Genomic DNA, 21904 nt, shown 5'->3' with positions numbered 1-21904 from the left:
TCACCTCCCTTCTAAAGTGTATTTCAGTCATACAATGAGTTGGGCTTTTCTTTTGGACTACCCAAAGTGTTTCTGTCTATCTGTACTAGGACAGAAATATCATACCTGCATCTGAAATAGCAGCCCCACTGGGTCTTGGCCACAAGTGTTAAAAAAATCACTTAAGAATAAGGCTTGCTGCCCCAAAACACTAACCCTAACCCTAACCCCAAAACACAAGCCCTATGAGGAGAGGCTGAGGGAGCTGGGATTGGTTAGCCTGGAGAAGAGGAGGCTCAGGGCAGACCTTATTGCTGTCTACAACTACCTGAGGGAAGGTTGTAGCCAGGAGGAGGTTGCTCTCTTCTCTCAGGTGGCCAGCACCAGAACGAGAGGACACAGCCTCAGGCTGCGCCAGGGGAGATTTAGGCTGGAGGTGAGGAGAAAGTTCTTCCCTGAGAGAGTCATTGGACACTGGAATGGGCTGCCCGGGGAGGTGGTGGAGTCGCCGTCCCTGGGGCACTTCAAGGCAAGGTTGGACATGGCACTTGGTGCCATGGTCTGGCCTTGAGCTCTGTGGTAAAGGGTTGGACTTGATGATCTGTGAGGTCTCTTCCAACCCTGATGACACTGTGATACTGTGATTTGGAATTTCAGCAGGTATGTTTCATTTGCTGAAGAAATAGGTATGGCACTTAACTTCCCTGCAGTCTAACTACACAGAAAGCTTTGGGTTTAGATATCTGCCCTGGCAGTATAAAGATATGGACTTTGATTTATTTGCCAATGTGTGACCTTCAACTAATAATAACAGTGCTTGAAGTTTTGTTATGCACGTGTAGCATATAGACCCCTAAAAACTTCAGGCAGTTTTCAGGTTATCAGAGAGTGACAGGACTAGGGGGAATGGAGCAAAGCTGGAGGTGGGGAGATTCAGACTGGACATGAGGAGGAAGTTGTTCAGCATTAGAATGGTGAGAGCCTGGAATGGGTTGCCCAGGAAGGTGGTTGAGGCCCCATGCCTGGAGGTGTTTAAGGCCAGGCTGGATGAGGCTGTGACCAGCTTGATGTAGGGGAGAGTGTTCCTGACAATGAGACCTGATCTACAGTGTGAGGTGTTCCTGCCCATGGCAGGGGGAGTTGGAACTAGATGATCCTTGTGGTCCCTTTCAACCCTGACTGATTCTATGATTCTACAATTCTATTAACTTTTGTATCAGAAATAAGTCTGATAAAGAACTACTTTGAGGCAAATTCCTGGAGTAATAATGATGTGCACAGTTAGAAACTTCATGAAAGCTGCCCTGTGGTTTCCTGCCTCTGTCTAAAAGCACAAAGAGAAGCGGGGTGGGGAGTGGACAGAGAACAATCCTGAAGGAGAAGGACATGGAGGTGCTGATTCGTAGGAAACTCAACATGAGCTGGCAATGTGCTCTTGCAGCCCAGAAAGCCAACAGAATCCTGAGCTGCATCAAAAGAAGTGTGGCCAGCAGGTTGAGGGAGGGAATTCTGCCACTTTGCTCTGATAAGACCTCACTTGGACTACTGTGTCCAGTTACGGAGCCCTCAACACAAGAAGGACATGGAAGTGTTAGAGCAAGTCCAGAGAAGGCCATGAAGATGCTCAGAGGGTTGGATCACGTCTCCTATGAAGACAGGCAAGTTGGGATTGTCCAGCCTGGAGAAGAGAAGGCTCTAGGAGACCTTGGAGCAGCTTTCTGGTATTTGAAAGCAGCATCCAGGAGAGATGGAGAGAAACCTTTTACAAAGACATGCAGAGACAGGATAAGAGGTCATGACTTCAAACTGGAAGATGCTAGATTTAAATTAGAAATTATGAAGACATTCTTCATCATGGGGGTGTAAGGGACTGGAACAGGTCGGCCAGAGAACACTGGAAACATTCAAAGTCAGGTTGGATGGGGCCTTGAGCAAGCTGGTCTGGAAGCACGTGTCTCTGACTATGGCAGGGGAGTTGGAACTAAATGATCTTTAAGGTCACTTCAACTCAAACCATTCCATGATTCTGGAAGTCTTCATGCCCTATTTCTGCACCTCTATTTTCATTTATGCTATAAAACTTCAACAAACCTCTCAGTCAAGGAAGCCATTATTAAAACACAAATAGGTAACATGAATAAACACACATTACTCACAACTATTTACTGCTGTGCTTGAGTGTTTACCTTTGATTTGGATAGGGAACTACAGCAGGAGCCTCAAGAATCTGGCTCTAACATGAAGGCTTTTTTAATTTGTCCTTCCCATCATACAGTGTAGCTTCACTGAACCTAGGAAAGGAGAGAAATAAATATGAAGGTACTAGGTACACTAGCACATGATCACAGTTATTGCACATCTTCATTTTCTGGCTCACACAGGGCACACAGAGTAGTGCAGAGTGAGGGAAACCATCTGTTGTGTACAGCGCCCTGGGGGAGGAGAGCTACCTGGTGAGGTTAAGGTACAAGGAAGAAGAGTTTTCCTCACTGTCTGGACTCACCATTAGGGCTGGAACATGCCTGACTCCTGGGTCTGTGGTCTGGCTGGAGAAACCCTGTACTGGTCTTTCTGCACATGTACTATGCCTCTGTTTCTTATATATCACATCTAGTGCTAGAATTTAACAGGATATTCAAGGAGGACAGGGGAGGAGAGAACACATGGAGCAACCAGGATGAGTAAAGCTCTTGACCACATCCTAATTTGGAGAGAGCCAACTAGGCAGATAGGGAGCTGACAACACACTCAGATGCTGGAACAAAAGAGCAGAGTCTTGGTAGAGAAATGAATGGTAACACACTCAAGAAGTGTTGCCTCTTTATGTCTTATGAGTTCATTTGGCTTTGTGTCTGGGTACTGTGAAACAGAGTCCAAGCAGAACAGAGACTGATGTGCATGTTCTGACCTTGCAGAAAGAGTTGTACAAAACTCAGGGGAGACATGAGAGATGAGGGCTGGCCTTCTTTTATCTGACAATGACTCTCTGAGAATCCCAGGGAAGTCAGTAGCGCCAGAGCAGCGTAAGAGCAGATGCTGAAGGGTTTTCTTCTGGGAGTGCTTTCCAGATACCTGGAAGGATTGAGAGACAGTGGAGAGATTGAAGTTTAAGGTTCACACAGGCAAGAATCAGCCTTCCTGCTTACTGGAAATGCCATACGCTGAACTGGGAGCAAAGTCCTGTAATAAATAACTGTGCTTCAGTCATTTCCTCCTTTGTGCAGCAGAGAACTGGCACTCGGTGAGGGATCCCCTAATGGCTCCAGGGCCAGTTTCACCTTCCTTTTCCTTCTTACTCCAATGCTTATGAAAAAGAGGGAGCGAACCTGCAGAATCCAGACTGAAGATTTCTTCTGGAGAGGTAACCTCCCATCCTGAGGGGTGCAGTTTGGTTTATGGTGCTGCATTATTTTGAACAGAAAAGCAAGAGAGAGAGGCAGGCACCAACAGCCGCTCGAGTAGGTGGGGGGTTGTCCATTTAGTGACTTACCTGGGAACAAGCATTTTAAGTGTTGAAACTAAGCATCTCAAGATTATATGTCCCTTCCTGCCTGTTCTCACAGCCTGGATCCAGAACTAGCTACAGCTTTGATCTGACATGGTACAGCTGTGCTTTGTGTTTGCGTGTACCATTGCCTCTTTGTTTTGGGTAGGCATTTCTGCTCTGTTGAGCAGAGCTCTGGTTTCAGGCACAGGTGAAATAGTGTCTGTCAGTTGTTAGCCACTCTGCCTGACTGTGACCCATCTTTGGCCAGACTTGGAGGTTCAGCCAATAAATGTGCCTACCATTTGAACGAGGGAACTGCTCAGTATGAAAACATGAACAGTGACTTCCTCGGGGTTGAGGACATCTCCAGGGTTACGTGGTGGAACTCAGAGCAGACCATCACCCCAGTGCTGCAGATCTTTATGTCTGGTTTAATTGTTTCTACACTGGGTGTAGCTTTTTGCTGTAATGAAATCTGTAAACATAATTATTGTAAGGCATTTTGCTGTTATTTTCACAAGGAAGCATCTCCACCCCACTGTCTGTTCTGATCAAGCCTGAGCCCTTTTCTGGCCTAATGCTACATTCTTCTTGGCGCCGCAGGTTACATACAGTGAGCTGAAACCATGGTGGTTTTCAGAAAGGTAAGTCCTCTGTTGCCATGATTTACTAACTCTCCTGAGGCTCAAAGGGGAGAAAATAACCTTAATGTCAGGTCTATCTGAAATAAAGTATCAATAACCCAGTAACAGCGAGGTATAAAATGCTATCAATCTAAAGTAGAGGTGCAGAGGTGGCTCACCTAGCTTGGCTGTGCTCATGCTGAGCTGTCGACCTCTGACACAAGGTGTGGCACTGAAACTAGACAAATCACCTCTGGTGTTTTAGTCAATGAAAATGAGAGCTATTGGTTTGTAACATCCTTCATAAGCTTTATCCTTCATCACTACAGCTGCCTGGTTTTAGACATAAGCCCATAAACTATTGTTAGAGGGAAAAGTTGTTCAGAAACAGTTTGAAGCTTGCACAGTAAATGCTATGGTGTGTAACAAAAGCTCTACCTGACTAGACACCTGGCTAAAAAGCTGGTTCCTCAGCAGGCCTAAGTGTGACCTACCCACTGAAGGTCTGACCTACAGCCTTGTTCAGTTTTCACTCAGTATGCTTTCTCCCCTAGTACCTCAGGTATCCCTGAGGGCTTGGAGGTCAGGAGCATAACCAGCAGAGCAGCACAAGTGACACCAGGATGCTGCTCGTTCCCAGGAAAGGGCAGCTATAGCTTGCACCTTCCTTCAGTCACAGCAGAGCACTTTTTGCTTGCTTGCCCTGCAGAGAGGCAGGAGGTTGCCACACTTCTACAGATGTGGAGAGGAGCAGGACTGAAGGAAGAATGACTTTGTTGTTGTTGTTCTGGGTTTTTTTCAAAGAGGCATCATGGATCCACTCACATTTCTAAGTGATTTCAGCTGCAGCACTAAGAATATGTATCTACAAGCTCTTGTAGCAGAGCCCTCGGTATTTTCAGGCACTTCATCTGTGCACCTGTTTGGGTTTCTTTTTCCTGGTAATGTCTTGTTTTCAAGCATCTCCTCTGAAACAATAGCATAGGTAATGTGAGGCTGCCAAGGCACTTTGCCGGCATTTACTGCTCCACCTGCCAACCTCTGGGAGGTAGTGGAGCTGAGTAATCACTGTTTCTTGCGAAGGGTGTTGCCTCAGTCTTGTGAGACAGCTGGGCTTGATGACTTGTCCAAAGTCATGCTCCAGGTCAGCTGTGGAGCTGGGACTGAAACTCAGAGGTCCCAATGCTGTCACTGTTAGATTGTACAGCCTATGAGCAATAAGAACTTAACCAGTTTGACGCTGATAAAGAAGTCAAATCACTAAACAATTAAGAGCAAGAGATAAGCCTGTGAGCTACATGGTATGAAGTATGTCTCTGTACTTGCTCATAGCTTTTCTTCTCCCCAGGGTGATCACGTGTGGCTGGACACTCAACCATACAGTGAATTTAACGTCCCTATTGGGGCAGTTGTAAAGGACTCTGACTCAGGACGGATCTTGCTGGAGGATGATGAAGGCAAGGTGGGCTATGCTACAGTGTCCTGTAAATGACCATACCTCCATCTAGCCAATGGTCTGATGTTCATGATGTCTGATGTTCATAAGGTCTGCTAGGACGTGCTGAAAGAAAGATGATGAAAGTAGGGCAAGTATAGGGCAACACCCTAGTATGCCTGGGCCCCAACACTATGAAGATTTAATGCTTCCTGAGCTAAAGGTTATATCTAAAGGTTGTATCTGTGTAGCTGATGCCTTGCCTGTTTCAGGAGCACTGGATCACAGCTCGGAACATGCACATGGTGCGCCTGATGCACCCCTCCTCTGTCCAGGGGGTGGAAGACATGATCCGCCTTGGGGATCTCCATGAAGCAGGCATGGTGCACAACCTCCTCATCCGCCACCAGGAGCACAAAATCTATGTGAGTGCCAAGGCCACCAGGCATAGTACCTTCAGGAAGGACCTCTGCCACATACCTAGCAGAGTGACGTGGGCAGCCTGCCAGCCTTTCACACGTGGGGAGCTCTGCTTCCTTTACTGACCGGGGGTGCCAAAGAGACACATCATAGTTTTTCCTCTTCTTTTGTTCAAGACTATGAAGCAGAGAGCTAATAGCAGTCTCTGAATTCATGGAGACACCCACAGACAGTGACCCTGCTTACTTTCTCCTGGAGGGATCATTTCCACCAGTGACTGACAGGCAGCTAAATCCAGCCCATGTTACAGCTTAGTGCTGCACCTGTGACACAGGATCAGTCTAGCTAGTACACAGTGACATGATTTGGAGTGTCCTGTAGTCCAAGTCAATGTTTAGCTGATTCTGATGCAATAAAATAGATAAAGAACAAATCTGGATATTTAGAGTACCTGGTTTCATTTCTTGTCCATTACAGATTTTACCTGAGCCTGAGCAATTTGGCATTTGTAATTTCTTTGCTCCTTAGTTCCAGTGTGTAATATGATAATAATATTCAGGTTTCTCTGTTCTTTGCCTCCTGTGTTTTACATATAGCAGGAGAGGAGCTGTCTCTTGCCACACAGACATGGGGATGTTCAGTGTAAACAAGCACTGATTTTATAGATGCTGCAGTTGTGACTACTAAGACTGACTACATTAGACTCTGGCAGTCTGCAGTCTCACACAGAAGTTCTTGAACAATATTGTTGCCTTGCACATCTGCAGCTCTCAGCAGCTTCCTTCACTGCAATGGTGTGATTCCTTACACATGTTACTGAGTGACTGGATGAGTAACACAGCCATAGCTGCCCATTAGCAAAGTTCAGCTGCACCTGTGCTAGAAACACAAAAGCAGCTTAAGAAAACACTATGAAACAGCTTAGAATAGAATCCTAGAATCAGTCATGGTTGGAAGGGACCAGAAGGATCAGCTAGTTCCAACCCCCCTGCCATGGGCAGGGTCACCCTACCCTAGATCAGGCTGGCCAGAGGCCTGTCCAGCCTGGCCTTAAACACCTCCAGGGAGGTATGGTAACACACACAAATGCCAGGTCAGACTGGAGTTTCTTGTGCTAAAGACAGTGAGCTGAGCTGCAATTTTACAAGGAGACTGTGGCTGGCAGTCTTCCTTTTGAAAAAATTCTCCCTATCCTGGGATATTTGATGGCAGCTGATAGTGAGGAACCAGGCTCTCAGCCTTATCTGTGCTGCTATGGATCTCCCTGGCTTCCCTCCTGCTTTCATTTGGATTTACATAAGTGGCTTTGGTTGTATTCTCATTTGCAGGTTTGTTACTAGAGGTAATGCTCATAACTGTTTTGCAGACTTACACAGGATCAATCTTGGTAGCAGTGAATCCGTACCAGCTGCTGCCCCTCTACACAGTTGATCAGATCAGACTGTACTGTAACAGGAGGATTGGAGAGCTACCACCTCATGTCTTTGCCATTGCAGACAACTGTTATTTCAATATGAAGAGGAACAAGAGAGACCAGTGCTGTGTGATCAGGTGAGTGGGACTCAGACAGGCTGAGTAGTAGCAACCAAGTCTGCCGTGGTGTTGGGGCACCTTTGTAAGACCTTCCAAGTGGAAAGGCTAAGACTAGAATCAGCAGGCATGCTTCTTTCTTTTTGGTTAGGGCTGCAAAGGGTGAAACATAAGCAAGGGATTTCTGAAGTCCATTGTTTTCTCCCGGAATCATTGCATGTGGGGATGCAGTTTGCATGTGCTCACTACATATGCAAACAAAACATGGGGCTGTGCAAAGCTTTCTTTTACCTCAGGGACTTGTTACTAATGTTACATTTTCTGAGATTAGAGATTTCCTAGAGAGAAACAATCTCTGCTAACCTGAAGATGGAGGCAAGATTTCTTCATCCTATAAACACATAACATGCATTCAATGTCTGGTAACCATCAGTGAGAACAGCCACATAGTCTAATTGCATTAATACCTGATTATAGCTGAGACAACTCAGTTCATGTGCTCAGACTAGCAGTGAAAATCTGGTAATACATTAAAGAGGAAAAGCCAAGTGGTCATTTAATTTGCACTTCATGTCTTCCATGGATTTCCTTGGTTTAAATCAGTGGAAGAATTTAGTCCTCATCCTAAGTCTAAAACACAAATTCTGGCAGGCAAGATGCTGAAAAGCTAAAGTTCTTCATCCCTCCATGAAAGACATTTTGATTGACAGGGTAAATATAAGTGGGATTTTTAAACTTGGTCTGCTGTTTTGCCACTCTAGCTGAACAAAGAAGAAAGGAAACCTGTAATGATCTTGTTTCTTACTGCAGTGGAGAATCTGGAGCCGGGAAGACTGAAAGCACCAAGCTAATACTACAGTTTTTGGCAGCTGTCAGTGGCCAGCATTCCTGGATAGAGCAGCAAATCCTAGAGGCCAACCCCATTCTGGAAGGTGGGTTATTCAGCAAACAGGCCTTTATCTCAGGATGTTTGTACCAGGAAACAGATAACTTTGAGCCACTGAATTTGCATAGCTGCAACACCTCAAACACTGGGTAGAATCATAGAATAAACCAGGTTGGAAGAGACCTTCAAGATCATCCAGCCCAACCTAGCACCCAGCCCTAGCCAATCAACCAGACCATGGCACTAAGTGCCTCAGCCAGGCTTTGCTTGAACAGCTCCAGGGATGGCGACTCCACCACCTCCCCGGGCAGCCCATTCCAGTGCCCAATGACTCTCTCAGTGAAGAACTTTCTCCTCACCTCCAGCCTAAATTTCCCCCAGCGCAGCCTGAGGCTGTGTCCTCTTGTTCTGGTGCTGCTTGCCTGGCAGAAGAGACCAACTCTACCTGGCTACTACCTCCCTTCAGGTAGTTGTAGACAGCAATGAGGTCACCCCTGAGCCTCCTCTTCTCCAGGCTGCACACCCCCAGCTCCCTCAGCCTCTTCTCATAGGGTTTGTGTTCCAGGCCCCTCACCAGCTTCATCACCCTTCTCTGGACACCTTCCAGCATCTCAACATCTCTCTTGAACTGAGGAACCCAGAACCGGACACAGCACTCAAGGTGTGGCCTGACCAGTGCTGAGTCAGGCCACACCTTGAGTGCTGTGTCCAGTTCTGGGCTCCTCAATTCAAGAGTACAGGGAAAGAATAACCTCCCTTGTCCAAGTGGCCACCGTGTTCCTGATCCAGGCCAGGGTGCCATTGGCTCTCCTGGCCACCTGGGCACACTGCTGGCTCATGTTCAGCTACTATCTACCAGCACCCCCAGGTCCTTTTCCTCCTGGCTGCTCTCCAGCCACTCCGTCCCCAGCCTGTAGGTTGTTGAAGTTTTCTATACTTTCCTGCCATGTACCCATGAAGTCCAGAGCACCTCCCACAATGCAGGAGAAGATGCCATTATAGTATGTAACCCAGAACTGCCAGGAGCACAAGAGTCATTCCCAAGGACCCCTAGTTTAGCATTTGCTCTAGATATTGCAGAGTGACTGGCAAAGCATGGATGTATCTACAGGGCAGCTGCCTGTAGATACCCATCTTTTCTCAGTGGAGGGATCAGATGTGTTCCCAGTAAGTCCTTATGGAGGTCTCCAGACTTGTGCATTTCTTTTGGTTGGCCTATAGAATCATAGAACCATAGAATCAACCAGGTCGGAAGAGACCTCCAAGATCATCCAGTCCAACCTAGCACCCAGCCCTAACCAATCAACTAGACCATGGCACTAAGTGCCTCATCCAGGCTTTTCTTGAAGACCCCCAGGGACGGTGCCTCCACCACCTCCCTGGGCAGCCCATTCCAATGCCAATCACTCTCTCTGTGAAGAACTTCTTCCTAATATCCAGCCTATACCTACCCTGGCACAACTTGAGACTGTGTCCCCTTGTTCTATTGCTGGTTACCTGGGAGAAGAGGCCACCCCCCACCTGGCTACAATGCCCCTTCAGGTAGTTGTAGACAGCAATGAGGTCACCCCTGAGCCTCCTCTTCTGCAGGCTAAACAGGCCCAGCTCCCTCAACCTCTCCGCATAGGATTTGTGCTCCAGGCCCCTCACCAGCTTTGTTGCCCTTCTCTGGACATGTTCCAGCACCTCAACATCTTTCTTGAATTGAGGGGCCCAGAACTGGACACAGTACTCAAGGTGTGGCCTGACCAGTGCTGAGTACAGGGGAAGAATTACCTCCCTTGTCCTACTGGCCACACTGCTCCTGATGCAGGCCAGGATGCCATTGGCTCTCTTGGCCACCTGGGCACATAGGTTACGTTTGCATCATTTGAATGTCATCTAGGACCCAGTTACCTGGATGCACTATATGCCTGTTCCTCTCTTTAGGAGCAGGCATTCTTCTGAGCTTCTCACCACTGTCATTTATAACACAGCATGTAAAGTGCTAGTAGGAAAATGGAAGGCCATTAAAAATAGACTTGATGTTCACCTTGTAGTGACAGGATGAGGGGTAATGGATTTAAACTGGCAGAGGGGAGATTCAAACTAGATGTTAGGAAAGGGTTCTTTGCAGTGAGGGTGGTGAGACACTGGCACAGGTTGCCCAGGGAGGTTGTGGAGCACAGAATCAACCAATGTGATCAAAGATCACATTGGTTGATTCTGTGCTCCACAACCTCCCTGGTGGTGCTCAGAACCAGGTTGGATGAGGCCTTGTGCAACCTGTTCTAGTGAGAGGTGTCCCTGCCTATGGCGGGGGGTTGGAACTGAGTGATCCTTGAGGTCCCTTCCAACCTAACCCATTCTATGATTCTATCCTGCTCTGGCAGGGGGGGCTGCACCAGATGATCTTTTGGGGTCGCTTCCAGCCCCTGACATTCTATGACTGTATGTTCATTAAGTGCACTAACCCAGACACTCTGTCCACCAGCTTTTGGCAATGCCAAGACGATCCGAAATGACAACTCAAGCCGCTTTGGGAAGTACATCGACATCCACTTCAACCAGAGCGGCGTGATCGAAGGAGCCCGGATAGAGCAGTTTCTGCTGGAGAAGTCCCGTGTCTGCCGGCAGGTGAGGGTGCTGGCAGCTCTGCACTCTGCCTGCTGGGGTCTGACAGGCTTTCACTGACATGGCTGTCCATTGCCCTATTGCACAGTATCACAGTATCATCAGGGTTGGAAGAGACCTCATAGATCATCAAGTCCAACCCTTTACCACAGAGCTCAAGGCCAGACCATGGCACCAAGTGCCACATCCAATCCTGCCTTGAACAGCTCCAGGGACGGCAACTCCACCACCTCCCCTGGGAAGTCCAATGACTCTCTCAGTGAAGAACTTTCTCCTCACCTCCAGCCTAAATCTCCCCTGGCACAGCCTGAGGCTGTGTCCTCTTGTTCTGGTGCTGGCCACCTGAGAGAAGAGAGCAACCTCCTCCTGGCCACAACCACCCCTCAGGTAGTTGCAGACAGCAATAAGGTCACCCCTGAGCCTCCTCTTCTCCAGGCTAACCAATCCCAGCTCCCTCAGCCTCTCCTCGTAGGGCTGTGCTCAAGGCCTCTCCCCAGCCTCGTCGCCCTTCTCTGGACACGCTCAAGCATCTCAATGTCCCTCCTAAACTGGGGGGCCCAGAACTGAACACAGTACTCAAGGTGTGGTCTAACCAGTGCAGAGTACAGGGGCAGAATGACCTCCCTGCTCCTGCTGACCACACCATTCCTGATGCAGGCCAGGATGCCACTGGCTCTCTTGGCCACCTGGGCACACTGCTGGCTCATGTTCAGGCTTCATTTCTTCTAGGCTCCAGAGGAAAGGAACTATCACATCTTCTACTGCATGCTAATGGGAATGAATACAGAGCAGAAAAAGATGCTGAATCTGGGCACTGCTTCGGAGTACACTTATCTCACTATGGTAAGAGGCTCTGCTTTATTCTCCATTATCCCTCTGCCATTTGCTTCTCCCAGAGAGCAATTACAATCAATAGGAGCTGCAGAGAGGTAGTTGCCAAATATAATGCAGTAACACCAAAGCTGCTGTGGGCCTCAGCTTCAGAGACTTAGCATAATGTCCACCAGCCAGGGGCATCTTGTGGCAGTTCTAAGCTTTCTGTCAAAGTCAGGCTTAAGAAACGTAGAGGACAGCTTAAACCAGTTGGGAAATATCCCCCACTTTCACAAACACTCAACTTTCAGATGAATGCAAGGCATCTCATGCCTGGGAGAACACTTATGAGATTACTTCAGGGGAAAATAGAATCACAGAATCAGTTAGGGTTGGAAGAGACCACAAGGATCAGCCAGTTCCAAACCCCCTGCCATGCCCAGGGACACCCTACCTGAGATCAGGCTGGCCACAGCCTCATCCAGCCTGGCCTTAAACACCTCCAGCCATGGGGCCTCAACCACCTCCCTGGGCAACCCATTCCAGGCTCTCATCACTCTCATGCTGAACAACTTCCTCCTCACCTCCAGTCTGAACCTCTCCACCTCCAGCTTTGCCCCATTCCCCCCAGTCCTGTCACTACCTGATAGCCTATAAAGTCAGTCCCTCCCCAGCTTTTTTGTAGGCCCCCTTCAGATACTGGAAGGCCACAAGAAGGTCAGCCCAAAGCCTCCTCTTCTGCAGACTGAACAGCCCCAACTCCTTCAGTTTGTCCTCACAGCAGAGCTGCTGCAGCCCTTTGAGCATCCTCGTGGCCCTTCTCTGGACATGCTCCAGCATCTCCACATCCCCTTTGTAATAGTGGCTCCAGAACTGGATGCAGTACTCCAGGTGGGGTCTCACCAGAGCAGAGCAGAGGAGGAGAATCACCTCCCTCACCCTGCTGGCCACACTTCTCCTGAGGCAGCCCAGGACCAGTTAGGAAATATCCCCAACTTTCACAACCACTCAGATTTCAGATGAATGGCATGTTGTCATGCCAGGGAGAACACTAATGAGGTATGTGTACCTCAGGGGAAAATGAATAGGTGGAAACAGTGCTGAAAATCCTAGTTCTTATGTCTGACAGATCTTATATACCTAATGCAGGAAGCACTGTGGGTCTTCTGTCTGGGTTTATGTTGCCATAGTGGCAGGAGTGGGATGCTCATAGGTGACATTTTGAATACAACTAATTGGTTGGCTTGGGGCATGAAAGCCATCATAGAAATTCTGCTCTTCAGCCTGTGCAGATACCTCAAATACATCAGCTGGTTTGGTTTGGGCTGTTCTACAGCTGTGGAAAGAAATGGAACTATACCTTCTCTCTGCTGAAGTAAATGGGAGCTGTGCACCTAGTTTCAGAGGAAATTGAATCAAGCCTATAAAGCTTTTTCTAAAGTCTCAAAAGCAAAAGTATTAAAGTTGCTGGAGGTGTTTTGAGATGTAATGTTTTCAGAATAGCAGTGATCTTGCTGCAAGAGCTGCTGAGTGCAATTCACACATTGGCCTTTTTGTAGAGAGCTCTGAATCTCCTCGGGTCAGCAGAAGGGTGATATAATACAGAGAAGGATGATTAGATTAAAGGAGATCATATCCATAGTTTTGTTCAGGTCAGTTGCTGGCACAGGTTTGCATCTTTACATGCTGCAAACTGAAATGTCTAGGAATGTTTCACTTCTGTAATCATCACACTACACTGTTGGTAATAGCAGGGAGAAAAAAAGGCATTTTCCCATCTCTGTTTGGGCTGAAAATAGTTTCTATCGAGAGCAACATCCTATGCAGACTTTGCTGAAGCTTTTTCTAATGCTGCCTAGTATGCTTCCATCTGCCTTTCACTGAGACATAATATTCTTGTTTTGAGATTTGCCTGATCCAACCCTACTTGCTTTGATTTAGGGTTCTGCACTTTGGCCACAACAACCCCAAGCAGCGCTATAGGCTGGGGACTGAGTGGCTGGACAGCAGCCAGGAGGAAAGGGACCTGGGGGTACTGGTAGATAGTAGGCTGAAGATGAGCCAGCAGTGTGCCCAGGTGGCCAAGAGAGCCAATGGCATCCTGGCCTGCATCAGGAACAGTGTGGCCAGCAGGACAAGGGAGGTTATTCTGCCCCTGTACTCAGCACTGCTCAGACACACCTTGAGTACTGTGTCCAGTTCTGGGCCCCTCAATTCAAGAGAGATGTTGAGGTGCTGGAAGGTGTCCAGAGAAGGGCAACAAAGCTGGTGAGGGGCCTGGAGCACAAATCCTATGAGGAGAGGCTGAGGGAGCTGGGCCTGTTTAGCCTGGAGAAGAGGAGGCTCAGGGGTGATCTTATTACTGTCTACAACTACCTGAAGGGACATTGTAGCCAGGTGGGGGGTGGCCTCTTCTGCCAGGTAACCAGCAATAGAACAAGGGGACACAGTCTCAAGTTGTGCCAGGGTAGGTATAGGCTGGATATTAGGAAGAAGTTCTTCCCAGAGAGAGTGATTGGCATTGGAATGGGCTGCCCAGGGAGGTGGTGGAGGCACTGTCCCTGGGGGTCTTCAAGAAAAGACTGGATGAGGCACTTAGTGCCATGGTCTAGTTGACTGGCTAGGGCTGGGTGCTAGGTTGGGCTGGATGATCTTGGAGGTCTCTTCCAACCTGGTTGATTCTATGATTCTATGATTCTATGATTAGAGCTCTTAACTGTTCATTGACAAGGCAGAGAGAGGCAACCAGGGAAAACTGGCACAGCCTTGTAAGTGTAGGTCACCTTGTCAGAGTTTCCAGATCTTCTGTGCTCCAGAGGAGCTTTCTCCTCAGTTTGTTGGTTTTTTTTCTTTCAGCTTCCCCAGTATATAGTTAAGCCCTGGAGAAATCCATTATTTAGCCCTCTGCTACTGGGTTATTCTTGAGATTAGAGATGAGGGAAGAAACTGGAAAGAACACAGAATGTCTAAATAGGTTTTTACCTTGCATTTTGTTGCAACTGGTTTGAGGTATCCACATTATGTACGAGGCTTTATCAACCTTCAGGCCCTTTCTTCCTTGTATGGGTACCAGGAGAATTTTCCTGCTTTGAGAGTGTGATGTCTTCCAGGGCAACTGCATCTCCTGCGACGGCCGCAACGATGCAAAGGATTATGCCCACATCCGCTCAGCTATGAAGATCCTCATGTTCTCAGACTCTGAGCACTGGGACATCAGCAAGCTGCTGGCTGCAATCCTGCACCTGGGGAACATAGAGTTTGAAGGTAAACTCAGCGTTGTCTGTGTTTGCCCTTTCCTCAAACTCAGTGGCAAAGGCCTAAAGATGCTGCCTCCTCCCATCTGTCTGCATATAAACAAGTGGACAGGCTTGGAAGGGCAGGCAGATAAAATACCATGCAATTCTAATTTGTGACTGCACTGCCCACTGCTTTGAAAAGCATCTTACTATTATTTAGTCAGGCTGTCAGGTTTTCATGGTTATAAATAGGCCCTTATCACACTAATTGAAACATCAGATAACAGAATGCCACCTTACATTATAGCTGCTGATTGTGCTATGCAAGCTGCAGGACACAAAAGCAGCTGAGTGATGTTTGCTGTGGAGGGGATAGAATCACAGAATTACTTGGATTGGAAAAGATCATTGATCTTTAAGATCGTTCATCTGGCTCAACCAAGTCTAGTGATAAATAGGCTAGGTTTGGTGAGCACTTGCCCGCATAAGGGCACTGCTGGTATGACACAAGCAGGTTAGGAGACACCCATCAGTGGTAGACCAGAAGCTCTCACAGTTTAGAGAACACTCTGTGATACAGAGGACCCAGTACACTGATGTCAGCTGGATTCTTTGAGTAATGGTGACTACTGAAATGAAGGATTTCCCTCATTGCCCTTCATTGTCTCAAGTCAGAAACACAGAAAAAGACATCTCCAGAAACACTTTCTGAAGTCAGATACTGCTCCCCCAGATCCCAAATATCTGCTATGTAAAAGTCATAACCTTGTCAGTTTTGCTGCTATTTTTAGCCTGATGTGCTGGGGTTGTGATGGCCCCACAGATCCCAGGATCCCTGGGTGAAATCAGGACCTTCCTTAGTAAAATCATCAAACCTGGGATTTTCAAATGAGGTCTCACTGCCTTGCCACATTCCCAGAGAACCATGGCTGCAATAGCAGCACAGCCCCTGCTGTAGCAGAAGTTATTCACCCTCAGACTGCTTCCTCATTGCAGCGGCTGTGTATGACAACCTGGACTGCTCTGATGTGATGGACTCGCCACACTTCTCAATCGCAGCCAAACTGCTTGAGGTAACAGACTTCCATCTTCTCCTACTGGTTTGCTCCTTTGCCCTTGCTCCCTAAGCACACTGACCAAGCATCACTCTAGAGTGTTTATGTATGGATGCAGGCTATATAATGGGCATGTCCTCTCCTTCCTAATGGCACTCAAGTGATGCTGCTGGAGTTGGCTTTCTGAGCTGGGACATCTTGAGCTGGGACAACAAGCTGCCAGTGAATGCTGCTGGACAGGCAGTGTGTCATGGCTCGCTTCCTGAGACAGGCTGTGCTGGATCTCTTTTATTCACTAAAATCATAGAATCCTAGAATCAGCCAGGGTGGAAGAGACCTCCAAGATCAGCCAGTCCAACCTAGCACCCAGCCCTAGCCAATCAACTAGACCACAGCACTAAGTGCCCCATCCAGGCTTTTCTTGAACACCTCCAGGGATGGGGACTCCACCACCTCCCTGGGCAGCCCATTCCAATGCCAATCACTCTCTCTGCCAACAACTTCCTCCTAACATCCAGCCTAGACCTCCCCTGGCACAACTTGAGGCTGTGTCCCCTTGTTCCTCCAGGTGGACTCCAGTGAACTCCGGAACAGTCTGACAAATCTCTCCATCATTATCCGAGGTGAAAGTGTGTCCAGGCCTCTGAACATTGTTCAAGCTGCAGATGGAAGGGATGCCTTTGTGAAGGTACTGGTGTTTACATCTCCTTTTAAAGATGAACAACGCTTCCAGAGCTGTCTATCTTTATGGCTGATGTGATGGTTTGGGTGTTCCCTGCCCCCCCCCCACTTTAGAAGTCACCCAGACTAGTCTCAGCTGGCTCTGGGAATATAAATGAAGCTATTTATTTACAGCTAGCACAATATACAAGCAGATAGTTACAGTATATACAGTTATAGACAGAAATAGACAAGGTAAAAGGTAATACAGAAACACAACTCCCCTCCCAGAAACCTGAGTCTCCAGGAGGGGCTCTCAACCACCCCTGCACCTTCCCCCTGCCCCTCTCAACCTTACCCCAGTCCCAAGGAAGAATGGAGGTTCAGCCAAGAGGTTAAGAAGCAAAGGTGAGTGGAAGGTGAGGTTAGGGAGGTGCAGCTCAGCCAAAGCCCAGCCAGAGAGTGCAGACAAAAATGGCAAGAGTGTTATCTAATGTTTACCTTTCTTCAGCAAGACTCTGAGGGAAGCAGACATCACCATTGTTTTCCTTTCACAGCCTATGATCTAGTTCTTCTCACCAAAACATTCTACTCTGCTTCAAACTAGCACAGCTGAAGAGCCTTATGTGGCAAACTTTCACCCAGAAGGCTGCAGTCCCTCAGAACTCTTCAGGCGTCATTTGATGGCATTGTAGCAGCACAACAGCAAGCTGTAAGCGAAGTCCAAACACTGTAGCAATGGGTTCTAATTCCTCTCTCATTTTCTCTCAGGGTATATATGGGCGGATTTTCCTCTGGATAGTGAACAAGATCAACTCAGCCATTTTCATCCCAGCTTCTCAGAAGCCTAAGGACAGGCGTCAGTCCATTGGGCTGCTGGACATTTTTGGATTTGAAAACTTCAGCAACAACAGGTAGGAGGCTCTAGACTCATTTCCACTGGGAAGCTGAGAGGCAGCTGGTAAAAAGGGAAACAATGAGGAAAAAACCCCAAATAGACACACACTCCTTCTTTATCACACTGATTCTCAGAAAAGCACTGAAATTTCCATCACTGAATTTTCCCAAAGCAGACATTTAATTTTTCTTCAGACTTGGTTATATTTCTGCCTGCTCTCCCAGCCTTCAGTTTGTGCAGCATATGTCTATTCCAAAACTTAGGAATTTCCTCAGAAGAGATGACTACGAAGCTGCTATGAGCAGGCAGCCACTACATGAGCATGTAGTATCTTCCATGTCTCTGCTCCAGACTTACCCCACAGGATTTTTACAGTTTTGCATAAAGGACAGAGAAGGCCATGTTGTACTTCCCCTTTCAGCTCATGCTTCCATCTTGCTCAGTGTTCTACTGTCCCTTTTTGGAGGCTGCTTCATTTTTCTACTCTTTAGGACAGGTGTCTACAACTACCTGAAGGGAAGTTGTAGCCAAGTGGGGTTGGTCTCTTCTGCCAGGCAGCCAGCAACAGAACAAGGGGACACAGTCTCAAGTTGTGCCAAGGGAGGTCTAGGCTGGATGTTAGGAGGAGGCTGTTGGCAGAGAGAGTGATTGGCATTGGAATGGGCTGCCCAGGGAGGTGGTGGAGTCACTGTCCCTGGAGGTGTTCAGGAAAAGCCTGGATGAGGCACTTAGTGCCATGGTCTAGCTGACTGGATAGGGCTGGGTGTTAGGTTGGACTGAATGATCTTGGAGGTCTCTTCCAACCTGGCTTATTCTATGATTCCACTCCACGTTATTTTTCAGTGAAAGCATGTCCACATTGTCATCAGTGAGAACAAATCTTGATTTTTTACATCTTGGCTATTCCACATCTGGCACTGAGACTCAGATGAATCTGAATCCCAAAGATCCTCCTTAGGAAATCAGCTCAAACAGCATCAGTTCAATGTATCATGCCACTAACCCCCTAGTATTTGGCTTGTAACTGGGAAATTAATCAGTTGGCTCACATCTGCTTACCTTTATCATAGCAGAAGATATATTGCCTTGTACTGCCAGGAGTGGCAAGATGCAGTGGTGGTGAGCATTCACACTGTGGGATATAGCAGTAGTCTATCTGGACATGTATGGAGTACAGGGAATAAAAGAATACCATAGAGCAGTGCAGCACTGGCCACCGATGACCATGGATACCCATCTTGTCCTCTCCCAGCTTTGAGCAGCTCTGCATCAACATTGCCAATGAGCACCTTCAGCAGTTCTTTGTGCACCATATCTTCAAGCTGGAGCAAGAGGAATACCTTGCAGAGCACATTGCCTGGAGTAACATTGACTTCACTGATAACCGCCAGACTCTGGAAGTCATCGCACTCAAGCCTATGAACATCATCTCCCTCATTGATGAAGAGAGCAAGTTCCCAAAGGTAAACTCCTGATTTCACTTTTACTGTCTGGCTTTGCAAGGAGCTCACAGGGCTTTCTGCATGCAGAGAAGTGCAAAAATGGCTTTCAGACACATTAGCAGAGGCAATGTCTAAGCAATGTCTTCTCCCCATAGATGTTATAAATTGGCTTGCTATAGAAATGCTTTACTCTCTGCTGGAATGTGCTCTGCCTGGTACCTTGCTGCTGAAACTCTCACAGCTGCTGCAGACAGAAAAGGAGGAGTCTGGGTCAGTTTAGAAGGGTTTTTTTCAGTAATCCTTTAATTTGCCTGTTGTTTGAGTATTGCTGCAGCTTATTCCTTCTCCTCCTGGAAGAGAGAAAGGCCCTAAAATACTAGGCCTTATGCTCTGCTGGCATGTTCTCTTCTGATGCTTGAGAGAAGGGTATGTGTAAAAGAAAAGACTCTTCTGGCACTACCTTTCTCCTACACCAGCAAGGAGCAGTAATTGAGCTTTTGTTATCTCTGAGCACCACTTTGATTTGTTTGCTAAGTGTAGCCCAACGCTGGCAGGAGTCTGCTTAACTGTCCTTTTTTTGCCTGTGTTTGTTTCTAGGGTACAGATGCCACCATGCTAGTCAAAATCAATTCTCTCCATGGCAAAAGTAATGTCTACATCCCACCTAAAAGTGTCCATGACACCAAGTTTGGCATCAATCACTTTGCTGGGGTTGTCTTCTATGAATCAAAAGGTGAGCCTATCGCTGCTGGATACAGAGGGTGAAGAGAAAAGCATGACCTGACCTGGATGTGTGGCACTCCAGGGTTATGTTGATCTGAAGTCAGTCAGGAGATCAAGAAGATTACTCTAAACTAATCTGCAAGTTACTGTAAACGAAGTGGATTTTGGCTAGTGTGCTAGTTTGAGCTTAGCTGGGATATTTTGGTGAGAGGGATTAGATTGTAGGCTGTGAAAAGGAAACAATGGTGATGTGTGCTGCACTCATAGGCTTGCTCAGATGTACAAAAACAAGAACACAAACATAGATAACAGAGTTGCTCTCTGGCTTTGGGACTGCACTTCTCTCTCTAACTTAACCTGCTGTCTGTGTGACTAATCCATCTGCTTCCTAACCCCCCTGACTGATCCTCCAAACTCACCTTGAATGCAAGGCAAAGTCTGGGATAAGGTAGAGGGGTGGTAAGAAGGTGAAAGGGTGTTTGGGAGCCCCTCCTGGGGACTCTGGTTTCTGGGAGGGCTGTTGTGTTTGTGTGTTACCTTTAACTTGTCTGTTTCTTTCTATAGCTGTAGATATTGTAACTATCTGCTTGTATATTATGCTAAGCTGTGAATATAAAGCTGCATTCAATTTTCGGATCATCTGAGTCTAGTCTAGGTGATTTTTTTAAGTGTGGGAGGTCAGGTAACACCCAAACCATCACAGCTAGACAGAGTGGCACTAGAGCAAAAGGTGCTAAGTTGACTTTGCTTCCATCCTACAGATTTCCTGGAGAAAAATCGAGACACCCTGAGTGCTAATGTAATGCAAGTGATTCATTCCTCCAAAAACAAATTCCTCAAGGAGATTTTCCAGGTAGAAACCACCCCACCTAGTCTGGGACGTGGAACCATCCGACATATGGCAGCTGACTATTCCTACAAGGTTAGCTTACTGACACTGGGTTGCAGAAGCAATTCATTCCTCCTCCCTTCCGTAAGGCACTGGCTGTTCCTGCCCTTTCTTTTGCACCCTCTCTGCAAATCCTTATCCCTTTCATTCAATTAACTTCTGCAAAGCAGTCTGCAGGACAAGTCAGTCTGCTGTTCATGCTGGCAAAAAATGTAATAGTGTCACAGAATCACAGAATCAACCAGGTTGGAAGAGACCTCCAAGATCATCCAGCCCAACCTAGCACCCAGCCCTAGCCAGTCAACCAGACCATGGCACTAAGTGCCTCATCCAGGCTTTTCTTCAACACCTCCAGGGACGGTGACTCCACTACCTCCCTGGGCAGCCCATTCCAATGCCAATCACTCTCTCTGCCAGGAGCTTCCTCCTAACATCCAGCCTAGTCCTCCCCTGGTACAACTTGAGGCTGTGTCCCCTTGTTCTGTTGCTGCTTGCCTGGCAGAAGAGCCCAACCCCACCTGGCTACAACCTCCCTTTAGGTAGTTGTAGACAGCAATGAGCTCTGCCCTGTGCCTCCTCTTCTCCAGGCTGCACACCCCCAGCTCCCTCAGCCTCTCCTCACAGGGCTGTGTTCCAGGCCCCTCACCAGCTTTGTTGCCCTTCTCTGGACAACTTCCAGCACCTCAACATCTCTCTTAAACTGAGGAGCCCAGAACTGGACACAGTACTCAAGGTGCCAGCCCTGTCTCCCAGGACTGCATCCCTGGACTTCTATGTGGCCACATGTCATAGTTTTTTGCTTAAGTGTGCAACAAACTGAGATGATTTCACTTTACTCTTTTTTAAGGAAAAAGGGCAGTAAAATAATTATGCTCTTGCTGAGTTGGAGAGGAATAGAGAAAACTTATGTTTAAATATGTGCAGGAAAAAATAGTGCATACATGAATCCTTAACCCCTAATACAGATACAGGATACATGAGAATTCCCCCAAAACCTCCCCCCAGCCAAGCTAAACTACCAAAACCTCAGGGCTCATTTTCTACCCCACATCCATTGTTTTCCAATTAATCCCAAACAGGCCAAAATTCACTGCAGCTGTGGCCTTAAAGGCTGCAGCCCACAGAGTACTTCTACATAGTTACCTAGATAAGAGTTCCTCCAAGAGCTGAAAAGGAAGTGAGACAGGAGAATGAATTGACTCTGATGCAAGGTGT

General features: G+C 47.5%; 2 protein-coding genes across 5 annotated transcripts in view; one reads left to right on the top strand and one right to left on the bottom strand.

The window, feature by feature from the left end:
* The window catches only part of IWS1 (interacts with SUPT6H, CTD assembly factor 1), a 37953-nt gene extending 23133 nt beyond the window's left edge, over positions 1–14820 (bottom strand). For all 4 annotated transcript variants that reach the window (XM_064165265.1, XM_064165268.1, XM_064165267.1 and 1 more), the window contains exon 1: positions 14769–14820. In XM_064165265.1, coding sequence (XP_064021335.1) covers positions 14769–14805 — 37 coding nt within the window. In that variant the 5' untranslated portion in view covers positions 14806–14820. The remainder of the gene's footprint in view (positions 1–14768) is intronic.
* The window catches only part of MYO7B (myosin VIIB), a 67584-nt gene continuing 49772 nt past the window's right edge, over positions 4093–21904 (top strand). The window contains exons 1-14 of the mRNA XM_064165264.1: positions 4093–4110; positions 5438–5551; positions 5797–5949; positions 7311–7495; positions 8285–8406; positions 10834–10976; positions 11703–11816; positions 14897–15050; positions 16019–16095; positions 16646–16765; positions 17509–17651; positions 18888–19098; positions 19675–19810; positions 20562–20722. Of these exons, the coding sequence (XP_064021334.1) occupies positions 4093–4110; positions 5438–5551; positions 5797–5949; positions 7311–7495; positions 8285–8406; positions 10834–10976; positions 11703–11816; positions 14897–15050; positions 16019–16095; positions 16646–16765; positions 17509–17651; positions 18888–19098; positions 19675–19810; positions 20562–20722 (1851 nt within the window). The remainder of the gene's footprint in view (positions 4111–5437; positions 5552–5796; positions 5950–7310; positions 7496–8284; positions 8407–10833; positions 10977–11702; positions 11817–14896; positions 15051–16018; positions 16096–16645; positions 16766–17508; positions 17652–18887; positions 19099–19674; positions 19811–20561; positions 20723–21904) is intronic.

This window comes from Pogoniulus pusillus, chromosome 26 (genome assembly GCF_015220805.1).
Source record: "Pogoniulus pusillus isolate bPogPus1 chromosome 26, bPogPus1.pri, whole genome shotgun sequence".
Lineage (NCBI taxonomy): Eukaryota > Metazoa > Chordata > Aves > Piciformes > Lybiidae > Pogoniulus > Pogoniulus pusillus.
This window is presented reverse-complemented; position numbering and strand designations above follow the sequence as displayed.